Raw genomic sequence first — 18,463 nt, 5'->3', positions numbered from 1 at the left:
AAAATTTTATTGGAATGTATTTTAAAATGTAATTTATTCCTGATGCCAAAGCTGAATTTTCAGCAGCCATTACTTCAGTCTTTATTCTTGTGATCCTTCAGAAATTATTCTAATATGATGATTTGGTTGCCGAAGAAACATATCTAAGTACTATCAATGTTGAAAATGTTGTGCTGTTTAATATTTTTGCAGGATGCTTTTATGAATAGAAAGTTTAAAATAACTGCATCTTTTGTTACTGGTACTTTTTTTAATGAATTATACTGTAAATTAGGCTGGATTTAGGTTGTTATAAAATTACAACTTTTATAATCAAACTTGAAGCTTTAATTTTATAATCTGAATATTTCCAGCTAATTTCAGAACTAATTTTGCTGGGGAAAAAAACAGATCTGAGTGACATGAGGTGTGAGTATATGAATTTCAGTTGAAACCAGTTTAAAATATTCGAATGGGTGATTTGTGCTACTTTATGAGGATAACAAAGATGCAAATTATTATTTAGCAAGTTCTTTTTAAAATGTGCTTGGTGAGTTTTTTTTTTAGATCTGTTTCTCTGTACTTTCTATTGTTTTGTGTGTGTGCAGGCAGTGGTTCAGGAACAGGGTTTGATGAATGAATATAAGACAATCAGAAGATCAGCAATTCAGACAACCGAGGCCCTGAAACAAAAGCATCATCCTCAGTCAGAGAGCAGCAATCCTTCAACACCTGAAAGTAAGCATACACTGACACTCACTTATGAAATCAGCAGTTAGTTTGCCCATGATATGCATTCATATTTATAATCTTGTAATATCTTTAATAATATACTTTGTTCATTCATACATTGATTATTTTTTTTTTAATGTCTACTTAATGTTCTTTCGCACTTGACTCTCCTCAATCCTGCTTCTCTCTCAGGTCTGCTGGGGGCACCTGCAGGTTCTTAGTGCTGCAGTAATGGGCAATTTAGAGGAAGAGGATGATGAGGAGGGAGGCCAGGCCTTCACTGTGACACAAACACCCTCTTGTGCTGACACACATAAAGAATAGTGCTGAACACACCAATCAATTCTCTCTCACACACACTCGCTGTCTGTCCAACCCCTCTCATGGGGTTTGATGTCTGTTTTATAATTTAATAAAATAGATTTTTATTGGAAATTATCCCATATCCTTGAGAGTTATGAAAATGAGAAGCTGCCATTAGTCACAAAATAATCATCTAGGATGAGTGATATCACTGAAACCACCTGTCATTTTAGAAAATAAGTTATTCATTATTTAGCAGGATTTTTTTTCAGAGCAACTCATAGTTCATTTACTACAAGGACCACAGAGAAACTTAGCAATTCCAGTACAGACCCCTTGCAGTGTATGATCCTGTGCTAGCAGCACACAACACATTTACTACAGTTCAAATGTTTGGGGTCGTTAAGATTTTTGAAGCCATTTTCTATTTTAATAGATTTTCAAATGTAATTCCTGATCATGGCAAAGCTGAATTTTCAGCAGTCATTACGCCAGTTTTCAGTGTCACATAATCTTTCAGAAACCATTCTAATATGCTTCTTATTTGGTGATCAAGAATCACTTCTTTATCTTATTATTATTATTATTAATGTTGAAAACAGCTGTGCTACATTAATATTTTCAAAATTCTAAGTGTTACTGTGACTTTTGACCATTTTAGTGCATCCTTGATTCATAAAATTATTAATTTCTTGAAAGAAAAAAAAAATCATACTGGCCCCAAAATTTTGACCGTTAGTGTAAATGTGAAGAAATGTAAGGTAGAACACAACATAAACTTTTTTTTTATCTTCAAGTTAATGGGGCAGTCCAGATCTTACATTTTGAGGGAAAAAAATGTATTTGGACTCTTTCATCAAAACATAATCTTTGACTATCGAAATCACCTTGTTTTACAACCCTTCTCTTTCATATGGAATGCCCATTTTTCAATATCCAGTTGATACCAAAGGATAAAATCCTCACTCCCACACTTTTTTTCTCTCATTGCGTATTCCGTTTCACTCTAAAATATGTCAGATTATGACAGTAAATGGGTTGTGACATTGTTTCATGTTGTGTGTTTAACCACTTTGTCCTTCCTGTCATATATTTCCTTGATATGTTCTTAAATGGATACACTCAGGTTTTAGAGTGCAGAGTGTATCCATTAAAATTTAAACTCACCTTCAGAGAACTTTTGGAGTACTGCTTGTATTTCAGCCTGAGAGAAATGCATCACTTACTGACTGCTTGATACATCTCTTCCTAGTTGGGCAGGTATGTCTGTATTTTTCTGTTTTGGAACACACTTCTCTCTCATTCACCTTCTTACTGGTGCTGTTTGGGATGTATAATCCACTGAAGGGCTAAAATTACAGGTGTACTTGAGAGGCCATAAAAATCCCTGTTTGTGACTCTCCATTTAAGTAGAAAGGGTTGGAGTGGAAAGTGACAAGTAAGTTATAGATATTGTGAGTGTGATGTTCTTGCTGTGTGATTGTAGTATTGAAGAAATTACTTTGAAAGGGTGATTTGTATGCTTTGCTCATTGTTGTTTTTTTTCCTGCTCCAGTGCTTTCTAATAGAGAGTCATTTTTATGTAGGCGTTTGTGTTTCAGTCAGTCAGAGTTCATCAGAAGACACTAATAATGTTTTATTTAATGGCTGACTGCAGAAATTACATAATTTCGCAGGCCAACCCAAAAGTTGCCATCACACAAAAAGCTTATAGGGTTTTTACATGAGCTTTTAGATTATTGCAGAAAAAAAAAAGCTCTGTGACCAACAAACGTTTGATTCTTTCATGTTTTGAACACAATTTTTATGAAAGTTGAAGCCTAAATACAGTTGAACTACATCACAGCCCATGACATCAACATCACCACTACTAAGCCCCTGACAGCTCTTTCAAACTTTATAATAAACAAGATGCAAATTTTTAATTATAATAATTTGCAAGAGCAAGAATATAAAAACAAATGAGGCTGTAAAAGTGGACTGGTGAAATTAATGTCTAAGCTCTATAGTCCCATTTAGCAACTTGTTAAAAGCGGCCTTTTTAAAAACGTGTGAGTGGAAGAATACTAATGCATTTGATGTCGTAAAAATAAAAGATAAAAAAATATTGACCTTTTACTCACCACAGACCTTATATCAGGCATTTAACCAAAAACTCATTTACATTTATGCATTTAGCAAGCGCTGTTATCCAAAGCGACTAAAAGCAATATTTGTCATTTAAAATGTAAAAATTTATTAAAGTTCAAAAATGCTGACTTGTTTTCAGGTTTTTAGGATTCCTGCAGTGATCTGTGGAGAGATACTTTTTGTGTCCAGATGGTTTACTTACGCCATCTACCAGAAGGGTCATTCTAACCAGCCAAACTTTGACCCTAACCCTCATCACTTCTCTTCCTATTTGTGATGTTAAGTCTTTGTCTTATGCTCAAACTTTTCATTTTCCCTAAAGACACACACTCTGCATTTCCCTCAATGAAAAGTGACATTACTCATGTAACCGTTTTGCTGAACTGCTGCTGGCGTTTGTGCATTTCTTAAAGGACAAGCAGCTGACATACAAGATTTGAATGGATATGTACTGAATGCTTGGAAGTGTGTGCATTAGTGGGAGATTTGTGACCCCCACTAAACATGCCATTCATGGCTGTAAATAACTGATTTGTAATGTCAAGTTGTTGGTGTGATCACTGTAGATCTAGCCGCGAAAATGGTCTGGAACATTGTATCTGAGTCTGACAGTTGTACAGAAACCATGGGGCATAATTCAGCTAGACAAACACACACACTCTTTCCAGCAGTCTCTTTCTTCCACACATACGTTTTTCTCTCTCGTTGGGAACGTTGCAGTTGGGGTTCAGGCCTCTAGCACATGGACAGTGAGAGCTGCTGACAGGGTGTATTTGTGTGAGCCATGCAAGGACGGGAAGAGCGGTTTCCTGGGGGAACTTTTAGAGGACGGACACACAGATGAATGTGCAGGAATGATAGAGCCCACTGCTTCCCCCAAGGGGGTTAAGAAGGGAACTTAATGATAGATGAGGCTTTTATATCTTCTGATACCTTAACCCTTACTATGTTCTGTGTGTGATAGAGGAAAGCTTTGTGTTGTTGCACTTTTGCCGAAAGGGAGAGTTTGATCTCCTGCTCTCTATGATGTCATCAGTGCAATCATCACAGTAGCTGCTCAGCGTCATCAGATGTTCTTTAAGCCACACCCCCAGCAGCTATACTCATGAGTTGTATTTAAATTCATCTGTCTACCCGTTTGTTTGAAGCTTTAGAGGAAACCGCAGCAGGTAGCTGTATGACTTCCAGGGTTTGGAGAAAACTGATGAAGGCAGGGGTTGTGCCTGAGGAAGCAGCTTATTATAAACCTCCAGAATTTGATCAGTGGTAATAACTTGTAGGAAGCAGCTGCTGGCTAAATGTTTTCATGAATTGAATCATGTAGAATCTTTATTTGAACATCACTGGCTTCAGGCTGTTCGTTTATATATTAGCATAGAATTTACTGCCTGTTTGCATCGGCAATACAATTTGACCCTCATAAAAAAACCTTGCCTGTGATAACTCTTTCTCTGCAGCAGTGAGTGCTCTGGTTCTTAAGCAATCATCTAGCTGTGTGTGTGATTTTCAGAGTGTGCTTTGTCATAGGCTACAAGCAGTGTAAAAGCACTTAATGCTGAATCTGAATCAATGAGATTTCAAGCCTACCCTTGTGAAAAAGCAATGTGCTTAATTGTATTGATTGTTTTCTTGTAGTGTACTTAAAATCGTAAAGTATATTTTAAAAATTTTATGTATTATAATATTACTGAAAAAAAGTCAATTTAAGTGTATTTAAAAGAGTACAATAATATAATAATGTCAAGTTAAAAGTTTTACTGTAAAGTATGTTTGGTTATTTTAATGCTTTACAGTACATTTATTTTATGTATGGACTAACATACTGAAGCACATATAAAGTATTTTAACTGTAGAATTATTCAATATTTCATTTAAATTTAAAAAATTTTACATGCACCAAATTGGAATTACATCATTGCAAATGTGCAATTACATGTATTTAAATACATTTCAAGATTTAATAGAAATTATATTAAAATATATTTTAGTTTATTGTAAATGGTACATTCTGCAATACACTTTAACCACATTTCAAAGACCGGAAGTAATTATGAAATTACATAAAACAATCTTAAGTTGAGCTAATTGTATTTAATATAAATGTTAACTAAAATATATTTTTTTTAAAATACAATATAATTGCAGTAAACATGCACTATGTTCACACTTAAGTAGATTCTTTACATTATCCTCCTTTTATTAAAGCATGTGTACTTCTTTTTCACAGGGGCAGTTTAGTAATGCTTTTTTGCAACTTTTGGAATACCATATTTTAGATAAAAAACTGGGCAATATTTGTGTTTAAACAGTGATTATTTGATTAAATGCAATAAATGAAAAAACATTTATCTGATGCTGTCCTGTTTTAGAATTCAGAGATTCATCTGTGGTGAATCTTGATTTGTTCTCTTAGATGGTGTGTGAGAGACTGCAGAGACAAGTTAGGAATGTGTTCGTACTCGTGTGTGTGTGTGTGTGTGTGTGTGTCTGTGTGTCTGTGCTGAGGGCAAGTCTCTATGCTTCAGTGGGTCGGCACTGAAGAATCTCTGCATGGAAAAATGTGGAGAATAAATAATGAAGGAGAAGAAATGGTGAAAAAAGAATGAGTGATGGCTACTGAGGCTGTGTTACTGGGTGTGTGTGGGTTTGTGTGCTTAGCCAACCATAGGGTCCTAATTACAGAGTGTCCAGTGTGAGTGAGAGGTATGAAGGCGCGCACAAATTTAATCAACACTCAGATCATTTACAGCTTGATCCTGGTGGTGTGTGTGTATTCACTCAAGGTGGCTTATGGTCATTGCGTTGTGTAAAATACCCTTCATCTCTTCAGTAATTCTCCTCCAGTTTCTCACTGGTCAGCAAAATTTCAGACAAATATTGGTTAATGTTAAGCATATAACTATATATATTCTAACAAATAAAGTTTAGACAAACTACTGTTTTTGCTAGTGTTTAGCATCATCCCATTACTAAAAAAAAGAAAATTTGCAGGCTTGAAGCAATACTCAGAGTTTGTGAGATCTGATTTTTTCGGTCAGCAGTCACGGACCCTCAGTGCTCCAATTACTGATTAAGTCAGTTGGTCATCTTCCCTTGCTAGACATTATTGACATTACATTATTTTACTAATCATCGGTCAGAGCTTTGGTCATGAAGACTTGTAAGGCATTCAAAACTAGATTTTAACCTAATTCATTTAACCATGCAGATTTGAAACATTTTACTGAAATATATTTACACATCAGTAACAACAGATTCACAATCATGCTGTTGTACTTGAATATGAGCTGATGTTCAGACCAACACTATGATTTATAATGTGATATTTATATAACAATTAAATAAAAAGAGGTTACTATTGAGACAAAATTTGACCATATTTTTCTGCCAACGTACAGACTGGAACAGAGTTGTGAAGGAAATGGAGGGAGAGCAAGAGAAAGTGTCTGGAGAAATACTAAACTGGCTGTTCTTTTAGGCAGGCTTACAATTCAGAGTGACTGATATAAACTGGCATAGACTTTATTAATAAAGTGACAAAAAGTAACAGTTTCAAAAATTTGGAAGGAGCGTTGTGGCTAAATCTCAGATTGCTGATATAATTGTGTAATCATACACTTGTGAAGGCACTGGGTTAGCGTCATTCACTTTCATTCAGTAAAGCTATCTTTAGACCTGCATGGCTGTCTCGTTATTTCATTGTCATCTCATTCTTTACTAATGTTAAATGTCTCTCTCTAAAAGGCATGGTGAGACTCAAGCAAGTACACTTTTATTTGTTGATTAGGACTTTTTCATTCTGGAGAACATTTTATTGGAACCTTGAGAACAACATCAGGGTTTTGTTTGTGTTTTCCTGTATAGAAGGAAAACTATAAATTTTGAAGTTCATTTTGTCAGTTTCTAGGAATACAGTAGCATATGTATGGCCTTAAATCTTACAGACATGGACTAAAAGCCACAAATGTCCAATTTTGATTTCATGGGATCTTTAAAGTGACAGTTTGAGGCCAAGTGCCTTCTTGGAAATGGAAATGGAGAAAAGCTGTTTACTGCTGAAAACTCTCTTAAAATCCTCATAGGAGTTTGTGTAGCCGATTGGTCCAATTAGAATCAGACAACATGAGCTGCTGTTATACCAGACAACGATTTTAGCAATCAAATTAATCTGCTAAAAAATTTATTTTCCTTTCTTCATGTGATGTGATGACACACTGGATGACCACACACTCCTCCACATCACTTCCTGCACATTCATTATGGTGGGATCAATGTGACAGCTGTGCCGAGCACTGAATACACACACACACACTCCTGTTTTATTTGAGAAAAAAACTTCAAACAAATACATTTATTTAATTAATTTACTAATTAAATAATTTATTAATTAACTTGCATATTTGGACAGGCACACTTTTAAACGCACCTGCAAAAATAAATGAATAAATATAAATTATGTCCAGAGAGAATAAAAAAAAATCTCCAAGAAACAGCTTCTGCTGCCATACAATCATATGCTCAGACATAAAAAAAAAAATTTTTTTTAATATTGAGCATATTGGTATTTTTTTTGTAAATGACAAATGGGTACATTACTAGAATGAGATGATCATAGAGTGAGAGGGCAAGTGAGCGCACAAGTGTTTGAATGTAACCTGCAGTGCAGTTAAATTTGTTCATGACTCTCAATCATTATGCAGAATGAATGAACTTTCCACTTTCCAAAATATAGGACAGATAATTCCCTAGGGCTTCTGATGCATGTGGTGTGTCTGTTTGTATTATGCATGTGCATTAACAAGTTCCTTTAATCAATTTCTTGAGCTTGCATCAGTGTTATTTAGTATAATGGAGATAATAACATAGTTTTTATTAATATTTTGGATTTAATTATTTAATATTTATTTTTAAACTACAATAATAAGTCACTTTTAAACTTTTAGTAATTTTATCTGTAGTTTTTATTCATTTTTGTTTCAGTTTTAGTTGAAGGGTTTTTTTTTTCATAAAATTAAAGCTAATGAAAGCTAAATGAAAATTATAAATGTTGCCAAGCTGAAATAAAATAAGTTTAGTTTTTACATACACACACATACATTATTTCATTTCAGTTAATGTTTACTGTAATTCAAGGTCAGCAATTGAAATCATTCTAATTTTAAGCATTTAGGTTTAGTTAAATACTAAAACTACAAATATGAAATCATTTTAAAAATGAAAATAAACAAAAACAAAATCTACAAAACAAATTACCTATTAATTTACAAATACAACATAAAAACTATTACAACTATTTACTTAATTACAAACTTATCTGTAGTGTTTTTATCTTGGAACAGGGACATTGTACCTGTTGTGCTACAAGTTAAGTGTAGTGCTGATACAGCAGTGCTAATTATCACCAACCAACAACAAATCAATCAAGAGAATATTTTATTACTTTTGGATTAAGTAACATGCTTTTTAGTTTTAAGGCTTCATAAAATGGTTTGCATTGTATGTGCAGTATTTCACACAGCTTGTGAGGGCACCCCATTGTTTATTTCATAACTTTTGTACTTTTCACTGTCTTGGGAGTACAGAGAACTCAAAAGACTTCAAATCAGCTGCGTTCCATCTATGCTGCTGTTTCAGAATGGAAAAGCCAGTTGTAGACAACCATTTCTGTGGCAGTAATGCACTGTGGGTGTGATGCATGCTAATTCGCATCCAGCTCAATGTTAAATACATTTTATTAGTGACACCTATAAGCAACAGGTGCAAGATGACTCATTGTGATATAATAATAATAAAAAGATTATTAAGATGAGAGCCATTCTCTTTAGAGCCATTATGTATGACTTAAAAATCTATTTTTAAAGAGATAGTTGAATTCACACATAACAGAATTTGTTTTAAGTGCACATGGCTTATCCAGCCATCTGCACATCAAGCTGCAAGTCAAAATTAACCAAAAGACAATGTGGTCAATTCACATTACCAGGCATATGGTTCACGTATATGTGTGTGTTTCGAATGTGAGTAAGAGAGATGTTTGTGAGAGTATGTGTGTCTGCATTCAACAAGAGAGCCAGTCTGATAGATCTGGCACAGAGTATACAGACATTGCTTGTATGGTCAGTATAGACACAAGTACACACACACATAGTAAATAAGGAGCTGAGGAAATCTGGGTCACTGTTAGTCAGCCGTATCCAGCTCAGAGCTGTATGTTTTCAGTTTTGGGTGATGCCAAGGCAGAAAATGTGGAAGCATATCACAATTACAGGCACCTGCAGAAAGCTTTGCTCTGAGTAGAGCACGTTTCAAGAAGAATGAAAATCCTACAATGGCGTTAACAGCCTAAATGCATGAAAACATTATTATAGATGAACATGTTTTCGTTATATGAGTCAGTTCTTAGACGGATGAAAGGACAGCTTGAGTTATCTGAAACACTCAGACTTCACACACACACACAGCCAAGCAGTGATCAACAGATCAGAGAATTGAAAAGGGGGAAATAATCACTTATATATCCTAGTGATGTGCACGAGACAAAACAGATAAAAACGTACATGAAAATAATAGATGGATAATATTTAATCACAAAACTCTTCAAACAGTAAGAATCCCCTGATCATGAGGAAAACACAAATGTGAATTGTTTACACACACGCAGTGCAGTAAGACCTTAAATTTACAGCCTGCAGAGATCACCTCTATTTGACATAAAATATTCATATTCTGTTAGAAGTTAAAACTGATGCAGTTCACCTCATTGACTCGTATATCAATCTCTCGCCTTTCGACATATGCTTTAACACTTTATGACTAGCGCGCGGGTGTATAGTCTAATGCTCTGGACCTGAGGGTTGTTGTTTGGATATTAATTAAAAGCGCGCGAATGGACACCGGATTTGTGAAGGATATAAAGGGTTTAACTGACAGCTTTGAAGTGGACTGTTCCCAGGGTTGCTTGCCGATTTTTCTGAGCTTTATGCGGACTGCGCACGCGGGTCCGCAGTGGCGGGTTGCGCGCGCGCGCGTTTGCGGGTGCTCTTGTAATTTCACGTCACATCAAGTTTTATCAGCGGTCTGATTGGATGATCCGCAACGCTGTCCTGAATTGAGGGGCTCACGCGCTTGTTTGCTCGTACTCGGTGTTCGTCCTGAAGCCCGAATGCACCTCTCCGGCATCGCGTGAGGGAGTCGGCGCACATCTTGCGGTTTTTGTTGTCGCCCTCTTGCCCGGACTGGATGTTGCGCGTGAGCTGAAGAATTCTAGAGGTCGGAGACAAAATGCGAAGACGAGCGCACGCGAGCGTCCTGCTCCTGCCGTGGCTGGTGCTGCAAACCCAGGCAGGCTTTCCCAACCAGATCAATATCGGTGAGTGAGTTGATTATTTATTGATCAAAATAGACATCTCCTTCCTTGGAAACGCGCCGAGATGTTCATCTACCTGCTGCATTACCAACAGACACTCCATTCGAGAAGTTTGCACCTCTAGCGCCAAACGGAGTGTAAATGATGTGAATGTTACTACTACTATCTCTCACTCGAACAAGTCTTAAGTCAAGTAAATGCTCTTAACTCATCTGATCTCACATGCAGGTGGTCTCTTTATGCGCTCCACGGTCCAGGAACACAGCGCTTTCCGCTTCGCCGTTCAGCTCTACAACACCAATCAAAACATCACCGAGAAACCCTTTCATCTGAATTATAACGTGGACAATCTGGAGTCATCCAATAGCTTTTCAGTCACGCACGCGTGTGAGTCTCTGCTCTCTTTTTCCATATACAATTCTGCGGGACGCCCTGCACCTGTTCTCCTTTAACCGTTAGAGCGCTGTAATAACAATATATAGGGGTTGAATTCAGGGAAATTGTAACACTTTTGCCATTGAGATGACTGGGGAAAATGTCAGAATTCACCCATATATCTATCTATCTATCTATTATATAAGAATAGAATGAGTGCTCCTTTTTCTTGCTAAGGATACAGAGATTTGGTTTTCAGCTTTGGAGGGACATATTGTGAGGAGGCAGGAGACAACCCTCAGATTCTAATTTTTAAAACAAACCAAAAGCGATTCAAGCAATGAGTCACAGGACCTTGATCATGTTCACAATGTAGGTGTTAAGAAAATTCAATTTTGTGGAAGTAAATCTCTTATTACAAGCATATGCAATATTCCCTCACATCATGAATCTAATTTTCTGTCATTTCTCTGCCCATAACATATTAAATTAGACTGCTGATCTGTCCTGTTCTGGTATGTCACTCTGAATCCTCTTGTTTGCCAGCTTGTAAAAACTTTAAAGTTCATTGCATTAAGTGTTATTTTAGTCGGATTCAACAAAAGGCAGCAACATTAGACATAAAGTGCTGCCCCCGCACACAGCTGTAACAGACACATGCTCTGTTTGTCTCATCTGAAGATTCTCTTAGGTGAGTTCATAAAATAAAATGCAAAAGTACAGTATGGTTTATTTGTAGTAAGCAGAATTTGGCTGTAGCTGACAGCCAAAATGAGGTGAAAGCCAAGGTTTTAATATGAAAGAACCAATGATTTAGTTGCAATGGCAACAAAAAGAGAAAGAAAGCAAGTAAAAAAAAAAAAAAGAAGAAAAGAGAGCAGATAAAGACTCGTGGTGTGAGAAGTTGGCAAAAAAAAGAGAAATGGAGAGAAAACGTGAAAAACTCTTCTGTGGCACATGCCTCAGGTCTTGATAATGGAGAGATTGAGAGAATAGCAGAAAGACTGAAGGAGAGAGATGATGATGAGGGCAGGCTGACATTTACACACATGCCCAAACCAGTGCAAGAGTTAGTGTCCTGCATTATGTGTGTGTGTATGCACGAGAGTGAAAGAGCTTTACCATCATTATAAAATGCCTGTTTACAGCTGCTGTCATTACTATTTTGTGTCTTTGACTGGCCTGGCTGCTCATCTGAGCGTGTCTGTGTGAGAGACCATGTTTGTGAGCTTTTGGTTTCCTAGCTTATCATGATGTTATTGCTGCAGCCATTGATCTTTCTTCACTGCATTAACACGCACATACACACACATTGCTTCAGGCTTCTGGTTAGTCCATTAGACAAAAACAGCTGGGCTTTTAAAAATATAAATAAAAAAAGTTTGCAAGTGGAGAGATACACACAACCTCTCACATAAAATCAGACTGAAGGTGATTTTAGAGTTTAATGATTAAACTCTACGGAGATGCTCTCAAAGCTCAAAGTTCATATTCATAAATAACATGACAGGAAGGACAAATGTGATGCTAGAATGTTTCATAAATAGAGACAGACACTTATTTTTCTCTCTGGGGATGTCTTTGAATCAGAGCACATGCACGTTTGCATGCAGTGCTTGTATTGGTCAGGTGTTACCTCAGTACAGTTGCTCACAGCGCTGTGAGAGTGAGTTGTGCGTCAAACGGTTCCTGAGAAAAAGGTTTTGACAGCTTATGTATGCATTGACCCTGCTGTTTTAATTGAGACAATCTGCGTAGAGGAGAGAAGACTGTAGGGGTCAGAGGGTCTGTTAACAAGTTATTTTTCTCTCTCCCTTATACAGTTTTCCATCTTTGCATCGTTTTTTCTTTATTGCTCCCTGGAGCATTCGAGAGACATGAAAAGAAGGGCAGAAAGGCAGTAAGCAGATGTAACCTGCTGGCTCAGTTAGAAGAACAAATGAAGGAGAGAAAAACAGAGCAAGAGAGACATGTAATAATTGCCTTGTTTCTGTGTAACTTCTACGCCACTAGCATCTCCAATTGGAATAGCAAAAATAACTTTTAAAGTCGCCATGAAATTGAAATTTATAAATGCATGTAATTGGTTTAACTGAACGATTCTTCCATTTCATTTTTACAGTTTTTTTTTTTGACCTTGTAATATTTTATGAAAATGTTATAACTTAATCTTCCGGTGAAACATCAGACTTCTCTCAGGTGATGTGGGCCGTATTTATGTAATAATTTCATCCTCATAAACTCTGCCCATTTCTTACAATGAAGCTCGCATTCACTGCCGTCTCTGTTGAATCATCAACCAGTAGACCGAACAAATTCCCCTCTCTACTTTTTTTTTCTCTTCTATAATCCCACAATAAACATGAACATTACAAAAAAGATTCTACATAGTGACTTTGAATGATGAAACTGAGACATTTCTGATAACTATAACCAGTAATCAACAGCTTGTTATGGGCAATACAATTACCAGTAATTTTACTTGTTGGCCATTTGGTTAAAAAACACTGCACTTCACAAGGCATATGTGTAGACCAAAACTGTTGATTCCATATTAGTTTCTTTGTCTGTAATTGTTCAGACAAACAGATATTCCCACCATAAAATCTTATCATGGGTCGAGTCAGTGTTGGTATGTTGGGCTGCTCAAACAAGCTGAGTAATAATTTGATTACGCCACAGTATTTACACTTTTCAGGAAGATCCAACTACAAAATGGCTTACTTGTAGATGACTCTCTGTTAAGCTGAGATAGTAGAAAGTATAGTAACAAAAAAAAAGTATATATATATATATGTATATATATGTATATATATATATATATATATATATATATATATATATATATATATATATATATATATATATATATATATATATCAGTGATCACACACTTCAGCTTAAAGGACTGAATGTGAGAGTAAGTAAGAGCTGAATGTGTCTCTCTGAACTGCAGTGATCGTTTGTTCTCATGGTGAGAGCTGCTTTCCACTGAGGCGCGATCAATATAGAAAGAGAACAGGACAGGACCACCTAAAACACACACTCACTCTAAAACCGATACCCAGACAAATGCAATGCTCCAGTTGTGTGTTGATATGATCCATATGATTTTCTTTCCTCTTTAGACACATTTCATGAAAAACCATTTGGTGAATTCAGGACAATGATAGTACATCTTGACTCACTTTGAATGTATGTAATCTGGCTGATCATTGTCCAAACACTTTGATTGGTTTTGGTGAAAAACAACCAAATAGTGCGCCAAAGTGATGACGTATTTTTAAAGGTTAACCCGGCTGTTAGCATCACTCAGGTTCTGTAGTCATATTTAGCCACTTGTTATAAACTGCATTTTTCAAGACAATTAAAAAACTTTAGAAAAAATCACAGATTTGTTTTTGTCACTAAAAAATCTATTTTAAAAATAAAATGGTGGTGGGCACATTACTTTCCGGTGCCTCATATAGGGCTTCCGCCACCTACTGGACTGGAGTGTGAAGTTGAGGTGCCGAGGAGAGCATTGGTAATCGATGCAGTTTTAATGGATTTAAAATCTGCTTATAAAAAACCCCATTTAGATAGACCGCTAATTTGAATATTAAGTATGTGTCACCTTTAGCATCTATGGTGGATATGACTTTAGGTGCAGGGCTAAATGTGTGTGTGTGTTTGTTTGCCTGTAGTCTCTTACAGTGTTTGCAGAAGTGTTCTGTGTTGGTTTCTCTGATGTACCAAAGCTCTCAATTGTGTATGAACGTATTTGCTTTGCTGTATTGTTTGAACATGTATGCTTTTAAATGTAGGCCGTGAATGTGTGTTCATCTGTGTGTGTGTGGCATGATTTTTAACCTCTGGGCTCTCTGAGTAATGTGACATTTGCTTGTATTTTCCTCCTTTTTCCCCCTCATGTCCTCATAACCACCAATTTCTTTTTTTCTTTTTTCTTGCTTTTTTGTTTGTATATCTTCTGGACACATTTAGGAACATTTGTCCCATTTGTTCCTTTTCCTAGAATCGGCTAACCTCTATTCCTGCCATAGTCTGTTAGTCTCTCTTATTCTCTCCCTCGCTCTCTTACTTTTCAAGAAGCAGGTGTTTGTGCAAGGCAAAAATCATTTGCTTCAGAAAACAAAAGTAAAAATGTCCTCCCTCTGGGTAATGTAAGGTTGTAATTATTGAGTTAATAATACAGCACTAAACCTGAATTAACACTGAATTATGGGCATTCTTTCATATATTACTGTGGAGATGTCAGTGAACTCGATCTGTCTACTGTCAGCTTAGCTACATGTTTGCCAGATTTAGAAACATTCTTTAAATAATTTAGGTGGCAACTGCATTTAGGGTATTTAAAATAAAAAATAACAAGTAATTTGATTTGGATTTTTTATGAATTCACATCGTATTGAAATACATGCAGTCTGTGACATGAAACCAGATGTCATAACCTTTCCATTTCTGCGAACATGCTATTGTCTCTTCAGATTGCTTTTAAAGACTCAGACACACACATGTACACACACACTTAGTAGAGATCATCATAATACAAAATGCTTATGAGTGTTTGTGTGCCTAATGTTTGTTTATCCTGAAATGAACACTGACTCTGCTCCCGTCTTTCTCTTGGTCTTGCAGTCTGTTCTCAGTTCTCCAGGGGTGTATATGCGATATTTGGATTCTACGACAGGAGGTCAATGAACACATTAACGTCATTCTGCGGTGCTTTGCACACCTCCTTCATCACTCCATCTTTTCCCACGGACACAGATGTGCAGTTTGTCCTGCAGATGAGGCCAAGCCTCCGGGGGGCGCTGCTCAGTTTGCTAGCCCATTACAAATGGGAGAAATTTGTCTACCTGTATGATACTGATAGAGGTGAGTAAACACACACAAACACATATACTGCCAGTGGCTGTCAGTTTTTGCCCAAAAATGAAAATTGTGACTAAAAAGAAGTTATTTTGAGAAATGTAGTGTTTAGTTACCAACATTCTTTAAAATATGTTCTTTTGTGTTCTGCAGAAGAAAAAAAAGTCATACATGTGACTATCCCTTTGTAGCAACAGATCTTCTGTATTTTGATGTATATCTGGATGTAACAGCTTATTGAAAAATAAAAAATGCAGGGTGGGGACTTGGCTCTATGTATCGGTTGTTGATTAGATTTTGAGATGTAGGCATTACACTTAAAAGTGGATGCTTGCTTGAGTTGGGGTTTAAGTGGGCTATATGGCCCTGGCCCTCTTTACACCTGCTATTAATATGCATCTTTGTTGATCCGATCATGAGGGGATGACAGTAAATACAAGTGTAAAGGGGGTCTAAATCATTTAGAGCTTGTCAACTTTCAACCACTTCCAGAGGTAGTCAAAAACACATTTCGCCTGATTCTTATTATTCTTATCTCTCTACCTACTGACTTAATATGTAATCATTGTAGAATGTGTTGTGAGAAAGTGCACCAAAACAAACAGATTATGGTTGAAATCACAGATGCCTTCTTTATCATTTTCCATTCGCTTGCTTTCAAGATCACCCATAATCCGTATAACATGAGTTCTTTCAGTCAACAGTATTTGTGTGCTGCACTCGCGGCTCCCTTAAATATGGTCACTGAAAACACATCTTAATACAAGGTGGAAACAGGGCCTATAGTAAACCTTGTCTGTTTTATGAGTTGTATAGGTCTAATGTTTGCTTTTTTCACACACAAAAAAAAAAATAAAATAAACATTGCTGTTTATATTGTGCATAGTGACATAATGCAGTTAAACACTCATATAAGGGAGAACAGTTTTTCTCTGTGTTTGTGTTCCAGATCATCTGATGGGCATACAGCCAACAATCACACATTTTTCCTAGCTTGTTTACTCTAAAGAAAGTTTAAGATAACAAGAGATATTATGTTTTCTCCAGGGATTTTCCTTAATAGATTAAACACATCATACTAATGAACAGGGCTGGGTTTTCCCAAAAGCATCATAAGCCTATGTTGATCGTAGCTCCACTGGTGACAGTACAGTGTACCAGAACAGTGTGCTTACAGCTAAAATCAATAAATCTTTATTTGGACCTCCACTACAGTGGCCGCCAAAAGAGAGAGAAAACATTAAAATTCCTGGGGTTCATTGTTCGAAATTGATCATGTAAACTCTTGTGTACAAAAGATCAGATTTTCTTCCATTGAAGCACAAGATGCTTTTTGGATCAATCTCAAATCATGATACAGTGCAGACAGTCTCAATCTGTTACCGCTCTTGAAATCACCCGCTACTGTCAGCAGGGCGTTGAGTGGGTGGTGCCAAACTTTAAATGGTTTTACATCACCACAGGGCTTGTGCATCTGTTAAATAAACTAAACAGTGACCATTAAAAAAAATCTGCGTGAGCCTTGGCTTGCTGGTTATCATAGACACTCTAAGACGTTGATTTGTGCTGTTGAGATGAGTGCTACAATATTTGGCAGAGACGCTCAATAAAAATGCAAAAGGCCAAGTATATAATTAAAAAAAAAAAATCTATGAGAGAGGTTAAGAGATATTTAATGAAGGTGCTGTAAAAGATTTTGTCCATACAGTGTTTAGCAAGACCCTCTTAATCGCTAATGAGAAACTTGTGTTTAATCATCTTTAATAAACCTTTGCGGGTCTGATATATGGCTTTCTACTTATAATAACATGTATGACTTTAAGAGGTGAAGTGCGTGTGTGTATGTATGTCATTTGAATTCTCACCTCTCTGCAAGCTGTCAGTCTTGATTAATTGGTCCCAGCTAAACAGCCTTGTGGCCAGGCACTCCAGGATGTATGCTAATTAAAATAGTGATTGATTGAATGTGTGTGTGTGTTGTCCTATAATGAATGTGATCACAGGGCTAAAAACAAGACAGAATGGAACAGGGCTGATTTGTGTCCTATATAGCCTTGAGCTGGAGGTTATAAAGGGTGTTAGTGAACATTTCTGTTACATTGTGTTTGCTTTGAATCCTTTGATGAAAATTCTGAGTTAAGTACACCTGTGGTGCACTCTAAGGTAAAAATGTACAAAGCTGTCACTGGGGCAGTATCCTTTCAGAAGGTACTAAAATGTACTCATTAAGTACTAATTCGTATCTTTAAGGTACTAATAATATGCACCCGTTAGGGGTAAATAATGACAGCTTTTGGACCATTTTTCTGAGAGTGTCTCTGTTGTCTGTTAATAAATACATAAAAATGTTTCAAAGTTGTCCCTCAGATCGAAAGAACAAAGGAAACACGAATGTACAGAAATGTCATGTATATTCATGATCAGCTGTTGAATGTTGTAATCTATTATATAATGTTAAATAATTGTTAAATAAACTAGGATAGGGCATTTACATGCAGGTTTGGATATATTGCATTAACAAATTGTGGATGGGAACACACATTTGTAAAGTAAATAAATGAATAAATTATATATATATATATATATATATATATATATTTATGTTTGTTTTTATTATTACATTTTATATATTTATAAAATGTTGTATTCAGTAAAAAGACCAAATACAATATTTGTTTTCTGTTTTGCACCCCTTTTCATAGAATT

General features: G+C 36.2%; 1 protein-coding gene across 2 annotated transcripts in view; it reads left to right on the top strand.

Moving 5' to 3' along the window:
• Positions 1–10,116: 10,116 nt before the first annotated feature.
• Positions 10,117–18,463, top strand: part of LOC109084597 (glutamate receptor 3) — a 32,877-nt gene continuing 24,530 nt past the window's right edge. For both annotated transcript variants that reach the window (XM_042754118.1, XM_019099274.2), the window contains exons 1-3: positions 10,117–10,513; positions 10,739–10,897; positions 15,524–15,763. In XM_042754118.1, the coding sequence (XP_042610052.1) occupies positions 10,426–10,513; positions 10,739–10,897; positions 15,524–15,763 (487 nt within the window). In that variant the 5' untranslated portion in view covers positions 10,117–10,425. The remainder of the gene's footprint in view (positions 10,514–10,738; positions 10,898–15,523; positions 15,764–18,463) is intronic.

Source organism: Cyprinus carpio, chromosome A5 (genome assembly GCF_018340385.1).
Source record: "Cyprinus carpio isolate SPL01 chromosome A5, ASM1834038v1, whole genome shotgun sequence".
In the NCBI taxonomy this organism is placed as follows: domain Eukaryota; kingdom Metazoa; phylum Chordata; class Actinopteri; order Cypriniformes; family Cyprinidae; genus Cyprinus; species Cyprinus carpio.
Note: the sequence above shows the minus strand (reverse complement) of the source record. Positions and strands in the feature narration are given on the sequence as shown.